A 21,423-nucleotide genomic window follows, 5' to 3' on the forward strand; every position below is an offset into this window, starting at 1 on the left:
CATATATATCACTTTCACTCAAAGCCGTCTGCTTTTCCATTTTCTTGTTCTAATCACGTCATTTTCAAACTCTCTTCTACTTCTGTCAGGTTATTTTATCTATCAGCCTCAAAATTAGGGTTTTTTTTATTTTTTTATTATCTATATCTATTTATGAAAGGAAGATTGTAGTTGAGCTGATCAAACGGTCAGGATTTCTTCACCGAATGGAGCGTGGTATACCTTCTTCTTCTTCTTCTTCTTTACTTACTTCTCTTAAAATATACATATATATATATTTGTATGTATCTATGTCTGTATGTATTGTATATAGGAATTAGCTTTGACTTAGGGTTTAGCTTTGAAATTTGTCATAAAAAAGCTGGCTTTAATTGTTAGTTGTTCATAACGTTAAATTTTGCATATTTTATTCAGTTACTTGTATCTATTTTGTGTTTTTGTTTAGGTATCATTCATAAATATTTTTCTTGGTAGTGAACTGTAATATCTTTAAATTAAAATTATATATTCCTTACTACTACAATTTAAATATCATTTCATTTTTATGATTTTGTTTGTTGCGAATTAAATGTCTACTTTGAAAAGTAGTTTGGTAATTACCCGATTTTACCTTAATTATCATTTAACGTAATTAAATAATGTAATTTTCTAGACAAGTGAAAAATGTTGCATTTAGGGTAGAATCATCATTTTCTCAACTGAAAAAGTAAATTGGCGTGATCCCCATGATGGTGACTTCAGTCACATTCGGGCCCCATGTCCTTTTATGTTATGTGATTTACCCAGCTACCATATCCTTCATGTGACCGGTCGGTGGGTGATTGATGATGGGTCGGTTATCCATTTAAGTTGGTACGGAAATAGTACCGTAGCACTATACTTCGGATTATTTGATAAGTATATATGCCGGGAGCTACTATGGATTATACTTTTGAGACCTAACATGCTCAAAATTTTACTAGTATAGCTATTGGTTCATCTATGTGTATTGCAAGTAAATATAAATTGTTACTCTTTTGTTAAGTTTTTTGGTTTCAAAACATTTTTCAAGATTTTAACTTCAGAAGTAAAAGGAGAAAAATTCTAGGTTTAAAACTTCATCCTTATTAGTGTAGCATTCTTTTTATTTGGTTCTTACAGTATTGGTTCTTACAGAATTGGTTCTTACAGAATTAATTTAATGCTTGTTGAGTTTCTATTAACTGCAGGGATATACCAATGGACTATGATGATAATGAATTTCAAGGACAAAATCGCCAATTAGCATCAGAAGGGTGCTCAAAAGCTTTCCCTGTTTTGAATCCGTATGCTCTTCCCAAGTTTGATTTTGACGATAGCCTCAACGGGCATTTAACTTTTAACAGCTTGGGTGAAAACGACACTTTCCTTGGTATCACTAATCAAGAGGACAATCAGTGGATCGAGCAATATTCACGTGGAAGTAGTGGAATAGATTTCAATTCAAGTACTGTGGAATCAAGACGTGGCAATGTATGGTCTGAAGCAACATCTTCAGAATCTGTTGAGATGCTTCTAAAATCAGTTGGACAGGAAGAAAAAGCTGTGCAAGAAACAATAATTGAAAATTTGGATGCATGTAATGAGCCAAGAAACTTAACTGAAGTTATGGATCCCAATTTGAATCAAGAATCTCAAAAAAATCAAATATCTAGCACAGAGTCGTATTCTGTAGTTCCTAGTGAGAAGCCTAATCTATGTGTTTCAGAGGAAAAAGTGGAAAAAACATTTGATGATGTAATTCAAAAGGAAGGCGAGCATTTGGTGAATGAGGCCTTGGTAGACAACCCGGGCCCTGCAGAGAATGTTGGTGCAAGTATTGAGACGGTAAATAATCAAGAAAGCCTGCAGCTGGTTTCTGCTGATGCCAGTGGTTTGTCAAAAGACGTGTCTCTTGGTTCTGCAGAACAAAGCGTTCTACGTAAAGAAAATAGTGTGAGTGTTGAAAGTCATACAAATAACACAGAAGTGTCTCTTTCTGTGGAGAACCTGTCAGCTGAAACTAGCAGCCCGCTCAATGAAATCCCAGCCCCAATTTCAGAAACAGATGATCATGAATCTCCAAGGTCTATTACAGGTTCTTTGACTAAGATATCTTCTGTCAATTGTTCCTCTGTTGAAAATATCGAAATTGGCACTGGAAAGGATGTCCAAGATGTATGTTTAACTGAAAAGGCCGACGCAAGCTTGCCCATGAGAAGTGGTGATTTGGACATTGAGGCTGTTCATGCTCTTGATAATCAAAAGAATGTTGAACAATCTTTATGTGTGGAAAAAGAGAATACAGTAATAGCTTATAATTTCGAATCTAGCGTGCCTGCTCAAATTGAACAAGGTATATTATTATATGATCATAGGCTATGTAGGCTTATTTGATACATGTATATATAGGAGGGGCAAGATGGCCTGTATGTGTAACAGGTCAAAACATCTTATTTAGCAAGGGCCGGAGTGGGCTAGGTTGATGTGTAACGCTTTTGTTCCAATTTTTCTAACAAATGATAAATGCATTAATTATCATTGTATTGGACTATACAGTATTATTACAATAGCCATGCAAAACTGAATTTTCTTGACAGGAGGTTTTATATTTTTAAGAATTGGCTTTGAACAATCGTTTATTCGTTTGACCTGTTTAAATTACCGAGTACATTTTTATACTGACCTATTTCGGGTTAAAAATTGACCAGATCAGCCCATTTATAAATGGGTTGAAACTGCCACGTTTACATGTTTATTACATTTTAGTCGCATAAACTTCTTCTTTTTCTTTTCATTGTCAGTTGCCGTTACAGAATCTGATAAAAGGTCATCTCATGACACGTCTGATGTTCATGTTAATCCTGATGCCGATGACCAACCAAAATCACCTATTTTTGGGGTGAGTTTAGTGCACCAGGATAACAAAGGAAATGTGGATGGATTCCCGTGTGAGGGAAATCCCCAAAACGAAATTCCACAGGATGAAAGTGTGGTTGCTTCTGGTGTAGAGAATCCAATATCTTTAGTTGAAAAAGAAGCATCTCCTATTCTTGATGAAAAAGCTGTATCTGGGATGGATTTTCACTGTGCAACACCGGTTGAAAGCTGTAGTGCAAGCCAGATTGAACAAAAACCCGGGAGTAATAATGCCGATCAAGAAACGGGGAATAGTTCTCAGTTAGATAGTTTACAGGGCCAGGAGGAGTCAATTATAATTATAAAAGGTAAGCAAACATACCGATGATATACTATGACCTTCCTTATACTGCTTTCCAGTGCGTGCTGAGAATCATCAGATATATCACCTGGAAGTGATTACATTTATGGGTCATTAGTGAAGGGGACAAAATGAGTGGGTTGTGTAATGGTAGTTCAAAGTATGCGTTCTTTCGGGTTTGGCTGACACTCTGTTTTATTTTTCAAATAGTTATCTTTTTCTTGAGTTACGAGAGATAGTGTCCGCGCGTTGCGGCGGTGAGATGGTGGGGGTGATAGGTCAAGTCATAGAGTATGATAGCCAAATGCCTTGGCCGTACGGGCTCCGCCCTCTGATTTAAAAATTCGGCGAAAGTATATCGAATGACATCCCTAATGAAAGAGCATGAAATTTTAAGAACACCCATGCAATTTTTATAATTTATTGATATACGGTTTTTGAGATAAAAGATTTTGAATAAATTAAAGGAATAAAATGATTTATGGAGGAGAGAGAAAAAAAGAGTGGTTGAGATTGGAGGAGAGAGAGAAAAATGAATGATTGAGATTTAAGGGTATTATAGGTATATTAGGTAGCGATGTTTACATTAGTGAATAAAGAAGAGGGGTAGTTTAGGTAGTTCAATTACTTAATTGAGATTTGAAAAAAGGGCAAAATGCTTTATAAGATAGTATTAGACTAGTTTATCAATCTGACTACTAAAGTTAAGATCATATTAGTGATCATCTATTAGACGGAATTACAGAAAAGGCATGCTGTAGCGAATTAAATAGACTTGGTTGAAAAATAGTATTGGTTGAATAAATAATTTAGCAGGTTTTAGGGCCCCGTTTAACCCAATTCGCTCATTATTTAAATTTCTTCTTTTGTTGAATCCATTTGAACTGTTAGAAATTAAACATAACTGGGATCAAATCATTTAGAGATAGAAGGGTCAAAATGGCCACCTCTACTCATTGGTGCGTGGTTGCTGATTCTGTTGGCGTGGTCATTGTTTCTGTTGGTCTTTTCTTCTATAAATATTGTTTTTCTTGCTTATAATGTTATGCAACCAAGTAGGGGACATGTTCAGATCATGTGTAGGCAAACATATATACTGCTATATATTTGTGGATATTTAGAAGAGTATATAGTGGTCACTGGTCAGTGTTTGGGAAAACTTGTTTTTACTTTAGTTCAATGTTCGGTGCATCTGTGTCTGGGATTGTATATCTGACCGGATCATATGAACATGGAGAAGGTTAAATGCTAGAAAGGGGTGAAATTAGATCTTTCTTGTGCCTTGGCAATCAGATTATCAGAGAGGTGTATGAGACACTAGTGTGTGTCTGGGATTGTGTTTCCAACCGGATCATATGATTATTGTGGCTTGCAGTTTTAGTTCACGATTTTAAATGTCTGGATAAAGAAATTTCGCTTTTGGTATTATGATTTCATGGGGTCAACTTTTTAGTTTCTTACTAATTGCAACAAAATAGTAATCTAGAGTAAGACAAAATTACCTTATTAGCCCTTTTATATATCTTATTCGAGAGACATTCACTTTCATCTCACGTAGTATCCAAGTTATTCACTTTATTGAGAGTAAATTGTCCTTTTTGTTCATCTTATTTATTGATTTTACTTATAAATCAGAATTTGCCAATCACCCAAGCATGTGATTATCTGATTATTGTGAATTACACATTCTAGCTCCTTGATTTTCTGATGCAATGTTGAATATTTGAATATCATTTATGCCTATGGATTTTGCAGCCAATGAGTCAAATGAGCATCAAACTTTTGTTGATGCAGATCGTCCATCTGAAATCAATGATAAAGGCAAATTCGAGGCTGCCAAGGAAGTCAGTCATGATAGTTCTATGCCTTCTAAGATCATTGATGATGTGGGAAAAGAAGTTCAGTCAGTGTCTCCAGATAAAGCCATGCAAGAAGAGAAACACTTTACTTTTGAGGTCAACAAAAGTGCCGTTCTTGGACAAGATGGCGGTAGTTTTTCGTCATATCCTACATTTCAAGTTTCTAATTTGCCAAAGGTATTTACATCTATTATTTAATTCTTGTATAAAATAGCCGCTAAACATATCCAGAGTTACCAATTTTGACCCGTTTACTTATGGATGGGTCTGTGTGGGTTTTGTTTTATCTCAAATGGGTCTAAAAGTAGAATGGTCAAATGGGTTCAACAGACTGGGAGTTGTTCAAAAGTCTATTTGTGATCCATGTAATCTCTTGTTAAATTGCTTCATATAATGATAAATATAATTGTTTGTAATGATATTGTTTTTATAATCATGATTAACCCAGACCCATGCTGACCCCAGTCCCCAACCTGCCTGCCACCACTAATCAGATTCTTCTACAGGTTATTGATGGGCAAACCAAAGATTCTAGTAGCGGCAAATCGGATGGCAAGAAATTGCATGAAGTTTCTGGTAGTTCACAGAAGCCAGGTGTTTTGACCTCTCAAATAGGTGTTAAGGGGAAATCTGAGCGTAAACCTAGGCGAAAATCAGCTGGGAAGGAAGTTACTAAGAAAAGTAACCACCCGAAGGAAATAACTCCTGCAAGGAGTTTAGTACGAGGAGAAATATCAGCCGTGTCACTAACCCCTCTTGCAACGGGACAAGTTACTCATTTTGAAGCGGTCAAGTCCCAAGAGAATATTACAAAACCTGGGGTTGCTTTTTCATCACCAAAGCTTCCAGATTTGAACAATTCAACGTCTATGTTTCAGCAGCCATTTACTGATAATCAACAAGTGCAATTGCGTGCACAGATATTAGTCTATGGATCTTTGATGTAAGTACTATGTTGTTTCTTATATGGGTACAACACTCTTTTGGCCACATGTACTCTTTGCAAAAAATAAAATATAATCATATACTTGTATTAATTTGTTTTATTTTTGTAAATTTGATACTTTTTGCACACAGCCACATGTACCATAGTTTAAAAATAATTCATGCGACTGCCTACATTTTTCACAGTTTTTTCTTCCAGAATTAGGAGTCCTAGTATCAAGAAAATGGGATTTGGGACCAAAATTTAATGGAAACGTTCTTTTTGAAAAAGGTAATGGGGGGAACCCTAGCCCCGGTACCACAATTGGATACCCATCGACCCACCCCATGAGCCATATAATGCCGGTAAAATACCTCCATCCTAATCCCCACATGATTTGGGCCCCCCCAAGGATCGAACCCGCGAATTTAAACTTCACTTATGGGTCTAGGCTTTATTGGTAATGGGTACCTTAAAGGAATTATTTTTTGTGCTCAGTGGGGATCGAACCTGAGACCTTAAGGTCACAAAGCGTTTGCCTTACGCCCTTACCACTAGGCTAATTCCTTGTTGGTGAAACGTTCTTTTTGAAGCAAAGGAAAAAGAGTATCTAATTCTCATGGTTCAAAAGGATGCTATCATGAAGTGACCCATTGATAAAATAATGCTAGCATAAAGTAATAGTTTCAACATGCGTACTAGGTGGCTGATTTCTATGGGGGTGCTAATGATATATTGGCCGTTTTGGTTGCAGATCAGGGTCTCCGCCTGAAGAGTCTCATATGATTGCTGCATTTGGGCAATCTGGTTAGTGCAGTAAAATGTTGATTCCATTACAAATTTATTTATAAGCCTAGTATCAATGTCTTGATGTGTTCTGAATAGATGGCGGACGGACTTGGGAGGGTGTTTGGCGCACTTGTATAGAAAGGCTTCGTGGACAGAAGTCCCAGCCCATACACAATACCCCTACACAACCACGATCAGGTACATCATGATATATGGTAGAGGTAGGGATTTTGACCCATTTGCTTATGAACAGGTTTATTCGAGTTATGTTTTTAATAATGGGTGAGTCAGATAAGGTAAAAAGAAAATCAGTTAAAAAGTAACAAATGGGCTGAAGGGTCGGAAATGGTCAACGTGTATCTGTTATATATAGAAACTCCTAAAATCCTTGATTTAAAACATATAATTTTTTAAAGTTAAATACTGTTGAATAATGTAGCTTTGATAATTGTACATGGCACCAAGTATATTGAAGATAATTATAATTAAAAAAAAAATAGGACAACTGGTTTTTCTGGTTAACCCTAATCGACCAATGCCAAATTCCTGTATTAAGCTGTGTGGAATATTATAGAGTTTGTAGTGTCTTATTTTTTTCTTTTTATTTTCTGAACAGCTTTTGTAGCGTCTACTAATGTACCGACTCTATTTCAGACTTGACAAATGCAGGTAGCAGAACTGAACAAGGAATTAAACAACCTTCTCTGCATACTAAGATTCCATCTTCACCTATTGTAGCAGCAGCCAACCAGGGTACACAACCAAATATTGCCTCCATGATTCCTCTTTCATCACCTTTATGGAATATCCCTGCCCCTTCTAACAGTTTGCTGTCTACTGGCATGCCAAAACCTGCCCGTCTTGATTATCATCAACCACTTTCTCCTCTACATCCTTACCAAACTACACCAGTTCAGAATTTTAGTGCGCTTAACCCTTCTTGGTTATCTCAGGGACCCTTTGCTGGTCAATGGGTAACTGCTTCTCCAATTCCCACTTTTAATCCGACCCCTCGTTTCCCCTCATTGCCTATAAATGAGCCAGTGAAATTGACCCCGGTCAAAGAATTGGCTATGAAGCATACATCTAATCCAATGACTCAAAGTTCCGTTCCTACCACATTTTCTGAGCCTTCCGGTGATCCCAAAAGCAGAAAGAGGAAAAAGGTTACTTCTTCCGTATTGCCTACTTCTCAACCTGCTCAAAATGTCGAGAAAGTTGTAATACCTGAGGAGACTTTGACCAAAGTTGAGGAGTCAAAGATACAAGCCGAGGAGGCCAATAAGCATGCTGTTAATGCAGCGAGTCAATGCCATGGTGTCTGGAGCCAACTAGAAAGACAATACAATTGTGGTTTGAATTCTGATGATGAAGCAAAACTGGTATCTTCAGCTGTTTCAATAGCAGCTGCTGCTTCTGTTGCTAAGGTGGCTGCAGCTGCTGCCAAAATTGCGTCAGATCTCGCGGATCAGGCAAGGTCGATGGCCACCGTTTTTTTATCAAATAAAAGCCAAACTGCAGATCAAAGCGGCCATGTCAACAGATTTGATAAAGCTACTACTGATGCAATTTTAAAAGCTGCCGAGATGGCAGCTGAAGCAGTATCTCAAGCTGGAAAAATTGTTGCAATGAGTGAACCGGTGCCCTTAAGAGATTTGATTGAAGCAGGTCCTGAGGGTTACTGGAAGACTCCCCAGTCAGCATCCAAGCAGCAAGCTTTAGTTGCAGGAAATTTGAAGGGTACTGAGAAGAGAGTTGAATCTACCCCTGAAGTATCTAATAAAGGAAACTTGATTTCAGAATCTGGTTTATCAGGAAAAAAGAATTCTGAGAATTTGGCAGAGAATCAGACAATGGATGTTGATGATGTCTCGGTTCCCTTTACAAGGCATGCAAAGGACAAGAGAAAGCCAAGGGTTCGTAAAGGTCTTGAAATGCCAAAATCTGTCGGGGATGTACCTGAACCAGAGATTGGATCTATTACGGAAGGATGTCTAGTGGAGGTAAGCCTCATGGTGCAAGTGAAAGCTCAAACCATGTTTGATGCTTTTCTGTCAGTTTCCTTCTGTCTTTCATTAGAGGTTGCTAAATGGGTTGGTCTAGGGATCAGGTTGACTTGATATCTTTTTCTTTGGACGACTTTTCAAATTGTTTAAAGCATTGGCTTGTTTCCGTGTTGGCTAAAGTTATTTATTTGACGTATTTTACCCTCTATGGGTAGAACATGACCCAAGATCAGCCTAAAAAAAGAAGATAAATGGGTGGTAACCCTTTGGTCCCATTTAGGGGGCGGTACCACTAAATGGGTTAAAATTGCTACTTCTAGTTTTTCTGCTTGGTAGTTTCCTTTTTGTTTTGCATGCATCTTCTTCACAACTTAATTGTGTTTTAGGTGTACAAAAATGACGATAAAGGTAATGGGGACTGGTTTGGAGCTAATGTATCGAGCTTGAAGGATGGAAAAGCCCTTGTATCTTACACGGAAATCCAATCGGATGAAGGTGATATGTGTTATACTTTGTTAGTGCCTCTGCTTTGGATTTTTGTTACATATTTGTGCTTATAAAAATGGGTGATGATACATAAAAGTAGTTCTGTGATGGTATTATTATTTTACTAAATGTATGGTGATACCTTGATATTCACTGCTCACATTATATTTATGTTCAGGGCAATTAAAAGAATGGGTCCCATTTGTGTTTGAGGACACCGAGGTACCCAAGATACGAGTAGCCCATCCTGTGACTACCATGCGTCTCGAAGGGAATAGAAAAAGGCGTAGGACAGCTTCGACAGATTTTGTGTGGTCCAGTGGAGATCGCGTGGATGTGTGGATACAGGATCGGTATGTTTTTTTGAAGAAACAAAAAATAGTCAATGTGACAGTTTCAGATTGCTTAATGGGTCAAATACTTTTTGTACGGGTTGGGGTGCTGACCTGACACACCCATTGTTTAAGGGAAGTGATATGCGTACCACAAAAGTTGATAAATCTACCACTGTTATGCATTGCATACTTGTACGGTATGTTATGATATATGTACAGTGTGGTAGATGTATGAAATTTTGTGGTACAATTATCACTTCCAATTGTTAAATATCTGAAAATTCTATATTTTGAATTACCCAAAAAAATAATTCCAGTAGTCATCTACGTTTTTTGAATAAATAATCTAGGAAGTTTTTTCCATTTAAAGTATGCTTTGGGAGTTTTGGATCGCATACAAGGAATAGTATACCTGGAAGCGTGCCTTTTTAGTACGAAAGGGCCTTAATGGTTCCCACACAAAGATTTAGCTTCCCATGTAAACCATATCTTGTAATGGATTCATAGTCAGAAAATTCTTTAATAATGTCCTAAATAGAAAAGTTACATCTAGTACTCTGGTGCTACAACTTAATATTCTGTCTACATGATACAGTTCTTTTCAAAACATATATTTTCCTCCAAAACCATTATTTCATGTTTTATACACTTTAAGCTCGAGTATAAAATGTCTTATTTACTGCAGTTGGCGTGAGGGGGTTGTCATCGAGACAAACAAGATTGATGTTACTTCTCTGACCGTTAAATTCCCAGGTATATTGGATGTTTGGTTTTTACAGTGGTGGTTACTGAATCGAAGCTGGAAAATCGCTGTTGATTTTTTAGCATTTGCTTAGTAATAGGACTTTGTAGCTTAAAAGAACCTCTGGGAGATTGAGGTCAAAATTGGTAGGGTCAGACCACAAACACCTGTCTTTTCTTCTCTCCACATTTAACAAAAGTTCAAAGAAGAAAATTTTAAAATTAGGATTTGCAAAGTTTGATATAAAAAATATAGGAGCTTTTTGTATGTTGAATACATTTCAGATGAGTTTCAATCCCTTCGAACAGATTAACTCAGTGAAGCCATTTCACCTCTTCTTTTAAGAGAATTCCCTCACTGGACCCGTTATAGGCTACATATAACCCAAACCAACTTGTTTACCCATAAATGGGTTGCACCATCTCTAGCGCTGAAATAACTTCTCTGTACTGAATATAAAATGAATATGTTTTATCCCTCTTAATTTCCATATATTGAAGCTCAAGGAGAGACATCAGTCGTTAGATCATGGTTTGTTCGGCCTACTCTTGTCTGGAAGGATGGCAAATGGCTTGAGTGCGATCCATCTGATAAACTCCTTTCAGCTCAGGTCAATTTTTATCTTTTAAATGTTTAATGTTGATGGAAATATATTAAATTTAGCTCTTTACTCTCAAGTTATATTTTGTCTGTAACAGTTCAAATGGGCAAAACTAATAGAACAAATGGTTCAGAAGTATAAGTGTTTCTAATGTTACAATATCTTAGATTGTGGAATGCAAAGTAAGATGAATACTGTGATGCTATAGATGGGGTGCTGCAGTAAATTTTAACATATACTTCTTTTCAGATAAGTAAATATATATGTCAAAAAGTTTGACAGGTCAACCTAAGCTGATAATTTAAAAACATACCAAATTTAGCCGGTTTGACCTGTTATCCCACCCGACCATATCCTTTTCTGGCAACCTTCATACTTATAGATTTGTTAAAAAAAGTTATTCCATATGCTGTCTAATTTATACCGTATTTTGTTATAGGGGGACTCACGACAGGAAAAGCGATTAAAACTGGGAAGTCCTGTTGTGGAGAATAAAAGGGACGATGGGTCATCAGAGAATGTTGACCATGTTGACCTGGGAAAACAAGATGAGTCAAGAACTCTACCTTTGTCTACCCAAGAAAGTGTATTTACTGTTGGTAGCAGTAGAGACAATAAGAGGCTTGCTACTCATAGAACAATGAAGGATGGCTTGCAAAAGGAAGGCCCACGAGTAGTTTTTGGTGTTCCTAAACCCGGAAAAAAGCAGAAATTTATGGAAGTAAGCAAACATTATGTTGCTGATGTCACCAACAAGAATAAAATTCCACATGATTCTGTCAAGTTTACCAAATATTTGATCCCTCAAGCACCGGGATCACGTGGTTTAAAAAACAATTCTAGAAGTGACGCAAAGGAGAAAGAAGCTGTTGAAACCAGAACAAGAATCATCAGAAAGCCTCCAATTCCTACTGTCAGATCATTAAATTTTCCTAAATCCACAACCCGTGAAAATAATCAAATAAGTCAAACGAGAGCGGATTCTGGCACTGATAGTGAGAACCAATTGGATCAACAAAACCAGATGGAGATCGGGTCCTCTTCCAACATTGAGGATGTACCAAGATATTCAGAATCAAATTCTGCGGAGCCTCAAAAGGGATTTTCTACCAAGTCTGAGCGCTCTAACAAACGGAAGTTTGTACCTACAGGCCGAAAGGCAGCTCAAGTTGAAAAATCACTTCCAGAAGTTGTGGAGACCCGGAGATCAAATCGTAAAATTCAGCCTACCTCAAGGGTGAGCTAGTGTTTTTTGGCTATTAAAATGTTGAAGGTAGCAAGATGGTCGGGCGACCTGTTAATAGGTGGGGTCTGGAGGACCCCATAACACTTCCCATCCATTTTTAATAAAAAGTCGGTCCATTTACTAGAAAGTTATTTTTGAGCAATAATAATTGTTTGTTTCTAAATAAATCTAATCTGGAGGGTGTACCATTAAAATTAATATACTTAATGGGACATGTAATTTGTATGATCTATTTGACCTTTTTGAATTGAAAAAGATAGCCATATTGACTCGCTTTGAAATGGGCCAAACTTGCCGCTTCTAGTAATCCTTATTTGAGTTTCTCTTACTCTTTAAATGACTTGCAGTTATTAGAAGGTTTGCAAAGTTCTATTACTACTTCAAAGACACCTGCTGCTTCGCATTCTACTTACAGAAGCCCCAAGGTTACCCCAAGAGGTAATGATAAATAAAAGTTTAGAGTATATGCTAATGTTTTTTTTTACGTAAATGATTGATTGTTAGAAACATAACTAAAATGTTTTAGATTAGCATAGTTTACAGACATTTGAATTGTATTTTTTTTAAATATATAGATATGACACCTATTGTGGGGTCAAATCAGGATCTTCGACTGTATGTTAGTAAAAAATGTAGGCATAGCACGTGATTTGACACTTTGACTCCTCATTAGAAGTGTTGCATTATTCACAGGGTTGATTAGAAGCTGTCTATATACATGCCTTGTTCTATGAATATAGAAACTAGATAATACAAGGGAAATATTTGTCTACTGTATTCAAATAAGATGCTATACCCTCTTTCGTTAAATAACTGATTGAAACTTTCCTAAGGTTTTATCCAGAATAACTCTTTTGTTTGTTAGTAAGGGTTACTACTTATGATAGAAGCAACTTCAGCTCTTAAGACTTAAGAGTACATGCTAAAAGCCAATTGTCTTTTCGAAGCTATCCCTAACATCCTTTGAATATTTGTCCACAAAACTATATGATAAATTATAATTTTGGTAGTTGACTTTTAACAAGGGAATTTGTCCCTATATATATATATATATATAAGGCTATTAGGTACCTAAGCTTAGATGTCGGACACTCACATATTAATTTTTTAAACCATAATAATCATGGGGGCCCAGGCATTTATTCATTAAACAATAAATAATAAAATATTAGGATGTGAGGGATTCTACACCTAAGCTTAAGTGTCTGACAGCCTTATATTCCCTTTTCCCATATATATATATAGGGGATGGTAATATAAGGTTGTTGGGTATCTAAGCTTAGGTGTGGAACACTCACATATTAATTTTTTAAATCATAAAAATCATGGGGGCCCAGACATTTATTCATTAAACAAGATATAATAAAATATTAGTATGTAAGGGGTTCCACACCTAAGCTTAGGTGTGGGATAGCCTTATATTCCCTTTTCCCATATATATATATATAGGGACAATCAAATGAGAACAATCTTAAAATAAGAACACGGTGAGAACAACTAAAAACTACATTTTGATGATTAAAAGTCCATAAAACTGACATAGTGCATAACTAATTATCATTATTTAAGTGTTTAACAACACATTGATCCATCAAAATCAAAAAAATCACGTTTTTTGTTGGAGTTGCTGGATTTGGCACGTTTGTTTAGCAAAATTTAGCTTGATTTACTTGATTTGTCAACAGGAAACACGAAAAATGCTTGAAAGGAACTTCTATGCATATGGGATATGCTTATGCAAGCAGTGTTTGATTGTGTGAGCATCCAAGGATAGTATATGTGTGTATAACTAAGTAGGAGAAAGATGAAACTAGGAAAGGCTAATCTCATCCTTTCTGGTGCCTTATTAAGCATGTAGAATAATCTAGTAGCTGTTGTAGAAGATGTTCATAATTATTTTTGTTTTCTGTTACTTGTAAATCTTAAATCAGGCTCAGCCTGTTAAGATTTTGTATATGGATGTTTCTCTGGTTAATGGATGCACATGAAGTCGTTTGATGTTAACTATTACCATTTATATTTTAGAGCAGTCTTATAATTTCATTGTCATTGACACTGTTTTCTTATGAGTTGGTGATTGTAACAGTTCTTACATGAGGAGCCTTATGTTTAATTTAGCATATTTTTTTGTAAATGAAGCTTGATGTATTTTGACTCGAGTTGTTGTTGCTGTTGGGGTATATTTGCTTTGTTACAATCAGAGGTTACAATGTTGTTAGTTACAATGTTCTCCAACGGGTCAGGGGGTATTCTTCCACTATAAATTCACATTTAAAGAATCCAAATTAGTGTATTTATATCAACAATTAACAAAGGAAGTCAGATTGTTACTGCATCTTCTTTAACATGTCATCAAATCTAGTAGATTTATTTTTTATCACAAACAAGAGAAAAGGATGAAACATCTGTAAGTATGTTGGCTGTTGCATTTTTTTGATGAGAACTAATAGTCAGACTCCACAGAAATCTATGAAATACTCCTGAAAATATCAAGTAATTTAGATAAATCAAGCTTCTGCTGCTTCTTGCAATGTCTCGTCAAAACAGCAAAAGACCAATAAGTTTTAGGGGTTGGTGCTTCTTCTTATAAATAGATGAGGTTTTACTTGTTCAAACACTTCAACTGGAAAGAGAGGGTGAGTATTTGACTTGGATGTAAGCGTTCTTACTTCTTACTAAAAGTTTCAAACCCTCACCCGGCTGTAAGATATTTACGTAGGACATTTTGAAAGAGAACGGATTTCCTTCACATTCAGATGGACACTACACGGCTTAACTCGGTGGCTCAACATGTTATGTTTGAGTTACAGTGTGACAGTTCAATGGCTCATTAATGCTATTTGATGCTTATCCAAGAAAGTCGATCTAGTCACTGCACGTTTTAGGATATTTTACTAAATCTTTACATCTACTTTGAAGTCTTTCAAGATGTTAAAATATTTACAAGAGCTCCACAGTCCACACATGTTTTGACAGATTGGCTGTTTCTTGAAGGTCTACAAAAGTCATTGATAATTTGATAGAAACTGACCATTCTTAAATTAAGTAGTGTTGTAATAAGCATAATCATTGGCTATTCATCTTGGTGTCTTAGCAACAACATAAACATAATGAATCTACATAGTATTGCATATAGTAGTACGAACAAAATGAATGAAGGGATAGAAACTAAACTACCTTAAGCACGATTTGTTTAAGTCTATCACCTACCAAGAAGCATGATTTTCTGCTTCCTGGTGACATTTGTAGAATGAGATATTGTATTAAAGATCGAGGGCATCAGGAATCCCTTTGTCCATCGACACTTCCCATCCTCGTTGGTATCCGTATCCCACTCAGGGATTAGAGATAAAATGTGTAAATGAACCAGGGCCGGGATCTTAGACAGGATTCAGGGATTTTCTGCCGGCTAGTACTTCATATACATAATCCTATAAATCGTAACATTTTCTGCAAAGCTGGAAACTTGAATTAACACAACATTTAAGTCGTTACACGATAGTAACATAAAATCACTTAAAACATAATCAACCTTGATTTTTCATAGTAAAAACCCTGCACAAGAAGGTCCATAAGATGCCTCTCAATCTTGCATTTAATAATATGTTTAGTAAAAACCCCAACATAAGTACATAACCAAACATAATATGTCCTGAGCCAGTGGATTTGATGCATCAACAAAAAAAAGTTACAATTTCTTCAGTTATGCACTCGAATCTACACATACTAAGCTGTTTAATCAATCATCTCAACTTTGCCTTCAAGAACTTTTGCTTGTTCGTGCAGATCTTAGTTGATATTGATTAAGCGGGCTCGTTGGATTTCGCTTATGTCCTGACACTCTGGTTGTGTTCCTTTCATTCGCTCGAGCTATTTTAGTGAGTTTGGGGGTTTCATTTAATGTATAATCATCCTCCTTTTGTTTATACTCACTTTCAGTTTCCTTAGAATTTTCCAAGCCGTCTTCACCATCTGGATTATGATCAAGTTCAGCTTCCTTTGAGTTCATGGAGATTTCCTTGTCAGATCTGACTGAAGAAGCACTTTGATTAAAAGAGTCTTGAGTACATTGTTTCAAGATATTCCTATATATGCATGTAAAAACAGAAGATTCGGATTCCTCAGTAGTTAACAATAAATCCTGTACTCGAGTGACTGGGAGATCATCAAACGATTCAGGGAAAGATCTTTCTTTTGTTTTAGCACATTTTTCCCAAAGCTTTTTTGGGAGATTAGCACATTTCTCTTGGGAAGATTTAGCAGTACACTCTTTCCAATTAGATGGAAATCCAAAACGGAAATGATCACAAACCTGTCCAACAGTCGAAACTAAGTATGAGACCCAGCTGTAGCTACATGGAGTTATGTACAATTATACTGTATCATTAGAGTAGGAATGGCAATAAAACCTGAACTCAATGGAGAAATCCGAAACCTGAAAATTTTGGGGTGGGTCAGGGGATAGCTTTATGAGTATGGGGTGCATTTTGGGGTACTAAATGCAAACTTTATTTTGGGTACGAGGCTTGTGGTCCCCAACCCGCCCCGCTCCTGAAATATCTAGTATACTTAAAATTCTTATATATATTATTTACTAATGATTTACAATGCATATTTACATGTTAATTTTTTTTTTCTTTTTATTATTTGTGTTATCTCAAGCCAAGTGTGCACTATTAAAGTCAATTTCTTGTGTTGTATTATTGAGGCAAGCTAGGTATAAAGAAAGTCGTGATCCATATAAGATAACCCGATAAGATACCCAATAAAAATGCCTAACGGGGAATAGGGTAGGTTTGGGGAAATTTTGTTTTCAGGTTTGGTTGGTACTTCCCATATTGAACCGGCCCCATTGCCATTTCTACTTTAGAGGTGACAAACTTGAATCTAGGTATATAAGAACAGTCATAAGAGTTGCTAGGTCGACCCAAATGTGTATTTTATACGTTGGGCACCTGGGCCGACCCAAAACAAGGACTTCCTCTGTGCCAGTAAAAAGGAGCATTAAAGTTTTCAGGTTGGCCTAACCCGACTCACAACTTTTTTGGCACATTCGAAACACCTATTTGACTTTTAAACAACCACCACTTGTGCCTCTAATTTTCATCCCATGGCTACTTTGTTGGGAATGATTGCTACAATATGATAATAAATTCAAGAACAAAGGGGTTGAACATACTTCAGGAGAGAAGCCAAAAGATAGTGTGCGCGACCTATTTATGCAACCACTAATCATGACTATGACACCATTTTCAGCTTCAAGTGTGATGTAATCCAGCCTCTTGGCAATCGGTAAAGAACAAACAGCTTGAATTCCCGTTTCGAGAGTATTGTGGTTTTGATTCTTACCGGCAGACACAGATCCAGAAACTCGCCGTCCTCGTGACCATACTTTCCTGTGGTAATACAACTTTTAATAAAGAAAGCTTAGAGCATTCACATTAATCTTTGTAATCACTAGCAGAGAACATTATTTTGACAAAACTAATTTAAAAGTGCATATCGATAATTTCATCTTAAAAACAAGCATTTATCAAAAGATAGCCACATTAACAAAGCATATCACCATTCTTATCATCTTATAAATCACAATATGCGCACAGACGTATACATCTAGAGTTAGCAAAACGGGCAGGGTCGGTGAGTTTGATAGCAGGTCGGATTAAAGCGGGTGTTTTCAAGACAGGTCAGGCTGACTGTAAGCACTTTTTGCCCAATTTTCATACAGACCTGATGTGTCAAACTTGATATCTAACTTACTATTTTTAGAAGTACAAACCCTAAATATAGAGAAATGTGAAAAAGAAAGAATAGATATATATATTTTACTCTTTGTTTGCAAAACCTCCAACGCCTAACTTGGAACCCGGTTGGACCTTTATTAGCCACCAATCTTGTAAGAAAAGCTACAAACAAAAAATAAATAAAATAAAGCTCGTTATTAATTGAAAACAGAGAATCTGATTTAAAAAAAAAAAAATTGATGGAGGGGGAGAGTGTAAACTGTAAACTTACTGATTTACGGTTTAATGAAGAAATATAAGAAGATTTGGATTCACTTGAAAAATATGCCATTCAGTGCTGGGCTCTCAGGCAGCACAATCACCAAACTTACTAGAAGATGTTTTGTGTTTAACACAATTATACTCCCTCGTATTTTCAATTTTTAAAACATCTGAAATATTTTTCGTGCTGTCTCAAGCGAACTTAAATTAGTACCATCGTTTTTTACCATTATAGACAAACCATATAATTAACTTTACAAGTCAATAATACCCAATTGTGATACATACATCAAAATACATTATACGAATACCACTTCCCATATCATCATATACTTTACGAAAATTGTAAAAATCCATTAAGTATTAAATGTATTTTTATTGGTAATATATAAGACAATAAATATTAAGGTCAAACACTGACTTTGAAAGTTAAAATGACACTTTTGAATATTCATAACAAAAACCCAATAAAATCCAGACCGGTTTTGAATTGTCTACAAGGAAAAACCTAATATGTAGTGCTAACATTCCCCTATAAGATCACTTTTCACTTGTAAATGTCACAAATGGTCCTTGTGGTTTGTCATATTCACATTTTGCCCCCTGTGTTTTTTTTCATTGCAAACGGTCCCTCGATTTTCCATTCTCATTGCTTATAGTCCCTGTCACTAACTTCTGTTAATTTTGTGAAACGGGCAACTTTTTTTTTTTTTTTTTTTTCATTATAAAAACATTGTTTAACAACATAAACATATATGTTCTTATGAATACATGTGTGTACAATAGGTCCCAGACTCTTGAACAAACTAAAAACAGTCAATCTACCCTAGCTGCAGTCTTTCAACAACTTATAAGTTATATATAAATCGGATATAGACTTTAAAACAAGGACCTTTAGAAGGTAGACTTCTTCCCCTTTCCGTAGACAGCTCATTCGTCAAAAACCGAGTTACCGTTTGAAAGTTGTGACCATTTTAAGTTCAATTAAAATACTAGCAAACTGTTCCAACGGGCTGTTTTGTGACTCAGTTTTGACTCGCTTAAACACATCCGTATTCCGCAAATACTATACCATTTGAAAGAGCTATAACCGTACTTTAAAGACCCGTTTTTAGTTTTACTCAAAACAAAACACACACAAAGTTACAGCCCTTCAAAAACTGCCCAAAATCATTTGTGGTTGCTGAAAATTCAGCACTATTGTTGCTGTTAGAAATTCAGCATCAACTAGCTGTTTTACGACCCACTTTAAACCACTTTTCCTTGGCCAAACCTAGACATATCTTATACAGTTTTGAAGCCCTCGTAGTCTACTTTCCAACCCACTAAGCCGTTTTCCCCAGAACTGAATCATTGCAGAATTACAGGCCTCCAAAGTTGACCCAAAAGTCATTTTTTTCCATTTTTTTCCAAATTGGGCAACGACCCCAAAAATGACCAAAACTCAACTTTAAAATACCAAAACTTCCAGAATATAATAAAATGTTATATGTGACGTGATTGAGCCTTTTGTTCCACAATTCGGACTCAAATGGGCTAAACGGGTCAACTACACATTATATGACATAACAATACTTTGACTAACTAGTTTTTATTTAACGACCACCACTTTTGCCACAAATATGCAGATCATGTTTACTATATATTTAGGACATGCTCGACTTAAAATTAACCTTTAAGCCCATGAGACGACCCGAATGGGTCATTTACCCAACTAGGGTACAAAACGGGTAAAAGACAACACATTCTTCTAACAAACTAGAAGTGCACAATCTTGACCATAATCATACATATTCTTTTGTAGAAATGACATAACAACTTAAGCCCATATGTCGGTACAAAACATGGTTGTAACCCAATCGTTTCTTATAAACCACAAAATGACTCCACGATGCATTACTAGTTAATCTTTTCTTTTATGAGCGATTTACTTCAAGTGATGCATCAACTGTGCAATTTAAGAAACTTACAATATGTACGATCCAAGTAAATCCACACTAAGCTTTCTTGCCTCTTTTTCCTTTTCTTTGATCTTTCTTAACACCCAATCGTTTGCATCTATTAAAATAAAACAACTAAAGGAATAAACACAAAGCTTAGTGAGTAATATAAGCATCAAACAAACAACTTAACATCTTAACCATGGCAAACATAGGGATTTACAACTCTTATCTTGCAACGGATCCGTGCATATGCAACACATAACAACTTAGCACATAACAACTGGAATCTAGCGATAAAGCTAGATTATCCCTATGATGCAAACAACTCTTATCAAATATAACTATCCAATTACTATATGACACCTCGGGGTCATATAGTCTAGCTGTAACTATCACACTACTACATGACACCTCGGGGTCATATGGTCATGTGACCCGTCTAATCCCCATATTACTCACTGTTAACGAACAATAGCAATCATCACCAAAAATGCTTCCAACTTGTCACCTATACACATTAGCACATAGAATTATCAATATACACACATCAAAAACTTTTCTTAATCAATTTAACACATATAACTCAACAAGACCAGTTTGACTTTTATAGTCAAACGGTCACATATTACTACTAGTTTATATATCGTCCATTTTATCAATTCATTGACCACCACCCTACTTTATTTATGTTAATAACATCATAATCAACTTCCTAACACCACTTTATCCATGTTGGACTCATTTGATCAGTTTGACTTTTCAGGTCAAACTTCACCATTTAGCTACTAACAATAATCATAATTCAACTTATGAAATTTCTATCAAAACTAATCTTCAATTTAGGATTAATACATCTAAATGAACTTGTTCAACCCACTAAAACCATGGATTAACAACCTTTTATTCAATTTCATCTTTTACATAATCATAATCACTAACTAAAATCATCCTTTTTGAAAAATCTTCTTTAAAATCAAAAGTAATGGTACCTTCATGTTTAACAACATCATAATAGCACAACCCCTGAACTAATTTGATTATTCCATCACTTAAATCAAAAATCACTAAAAACCCTAACTTTTAATTTAATAATTCAAGAACACATACTAACCTTTGATTATAGATTCAATTAACACTTGAAATAGAATTAAAGAGATTGATTGAGACTTGAAATCAGCCGTGTTCCTGCTATTCTTTCTTCCTTTCCCTCCTGCTCGTTCTCTCTCTCTTTCTAGAAGTTCCAGGAGGTGTTTTTTTTTTATTAATATA

The 21,423-nt window shown here is 35.8% G+C and overlaps 2 protein-coding genes across 3 annotated transcripts; one reads left to right on the forward strand and one right to left on the reverse strand.

The window, feature by feature from the left end:
• The first annotated feature begins 21 nt into the window (after positions 1–21).
• LOC122584881 lies at positions 22–14,210 on the forward strand. Of its 2 annotated transcripts, none has more exons than XM_043756953.1 (15): positions 22–216; positions 1,209–2,353; positions 2,802–3,224; positions 4,973–5,253; positions 5,583–6,019; positions 6,756–6,808; positions 6,887–6,988; positions 7,445–8,793; positions 9,183–9,291; positions 9,461–9,635; positions 10,303–10,370; positions 10,860–10,969; positions 11,400–12,197; positions 12,554–12,644; positions 13,892–14,210. In XM_043756953.1, exons 2-15 carry the CDS (start codon positions 1,219–1,221, stop codon positions 13,909–13,911), a joined length of 5,151 nt encoding a protein of 1,716 aa, XP_043612888.1. In that variant the 5' UTR covers positions 22–216; positions 1,209–1,218; the 3' UTR covers positions 13,912–14,210. The 2 variants fall into 2 exon arrangements, with proteins under 2 accessions (XP_043612888.1, XP_043612889.1); XM_043756954.1 differs by having other exon boundaries at positions 5,012–5,253.
• Positions 14,211–15,774: 1,564 nt separating this feature from the next.
• On the reverse strand, positions 15,775–21,354 carry LOC122599354. The gene is made up of 7 exons (XM_043771860.1): positions 21,266–21,354; positions 20,614–20,662; positions 20,182–20,269; positions 18,222–18,398; positions 18,036–18,112; positions 17,386–17,602; positions 15,775–16,518 (listed from the first exon to the last, which is right to left on the reverse strand). Exons 4-7 carry the CDS (start codon positions 18,279–18,281, stop codon positions 15,967–15,969), a joined length of 906 nt encoding a protein of 301 aa, XP_043627795.1. The 5' UTR covers positions 18,282–18,398; positions 20,182–20,269; positions 20,614–20,662; positions 21,266–21,354; the 3' UTR covers positions 15,775–15,966.
• Between the last annotated feature and the right edge of the window lie 69 nt (positions 21,355–21,423).

The sequence above is a fragment of the Erigeron canadensis genome, chromosome 1 (genome assembly GCF_010389155.1).
Source record: "Erigeron canadensis isolate Cc75 chromosome 1, C_canadensis_v1, whole genome shotgun sequence".
Classification (NCBI taxonomy): Eukaryota; Viridiplantae; Streptophyta; class Magnoliopsida; order Asterales; family Asteraceae; genus Erigeron; species Erigeron canadensis.

What these genes read in the sequence shown, in the direction of transcription:
- LOC122599354 (XM_043771860.1), bottom strand. Translation starts at nt 18,281, where the DNA reads ATGGCATATTTTTCAAGTGAATCCAAATCTTCTTATATTTCTTCATTA. An exon ending in GGAGGTTTTGCAAACAAAGA is followed by an intron (nt 17,603 to 18,035) that starts GTAAAATATATA and finishes GTATTACCACAG; the next exon opens with GAAAGTATGGTCACGAGGAC. An exon ending in CTTTTGGCTTCTCTCCTGAA is followed by an intron (nt 16,519 to 17,385) that starts GTATGTTCAACC and finishes ACTGTTGGACAG; the next exon opens with GTTTGTGATCATTTCCGTTT.
- LOC122584881 (XM_043756953.1), top strand. Translation starts at nt 1,219, where the DNA reads ATGGACTATGATGATAATGAATTTCAAGGACAAAATCGCCAATTAGCA. An exon ending in GCCTGCTCAAATTGAACAAG is followed by an intron (nt 2,354 to 2,801) that starts GTATATTATTAT and finishes TTTCATTGTCAG; the next exon opens with TTGCCGTTACAGAATCTGAT. An exon ending in TGCTGCATTTGGGCAATCTG is followed by an intron (nt 6,809 to 6,886) that starts GTTAGTGCAGTA and finishes TGTTCTGAATAG; the next exon opens with ATGGCGGACGGACTTGGGAG.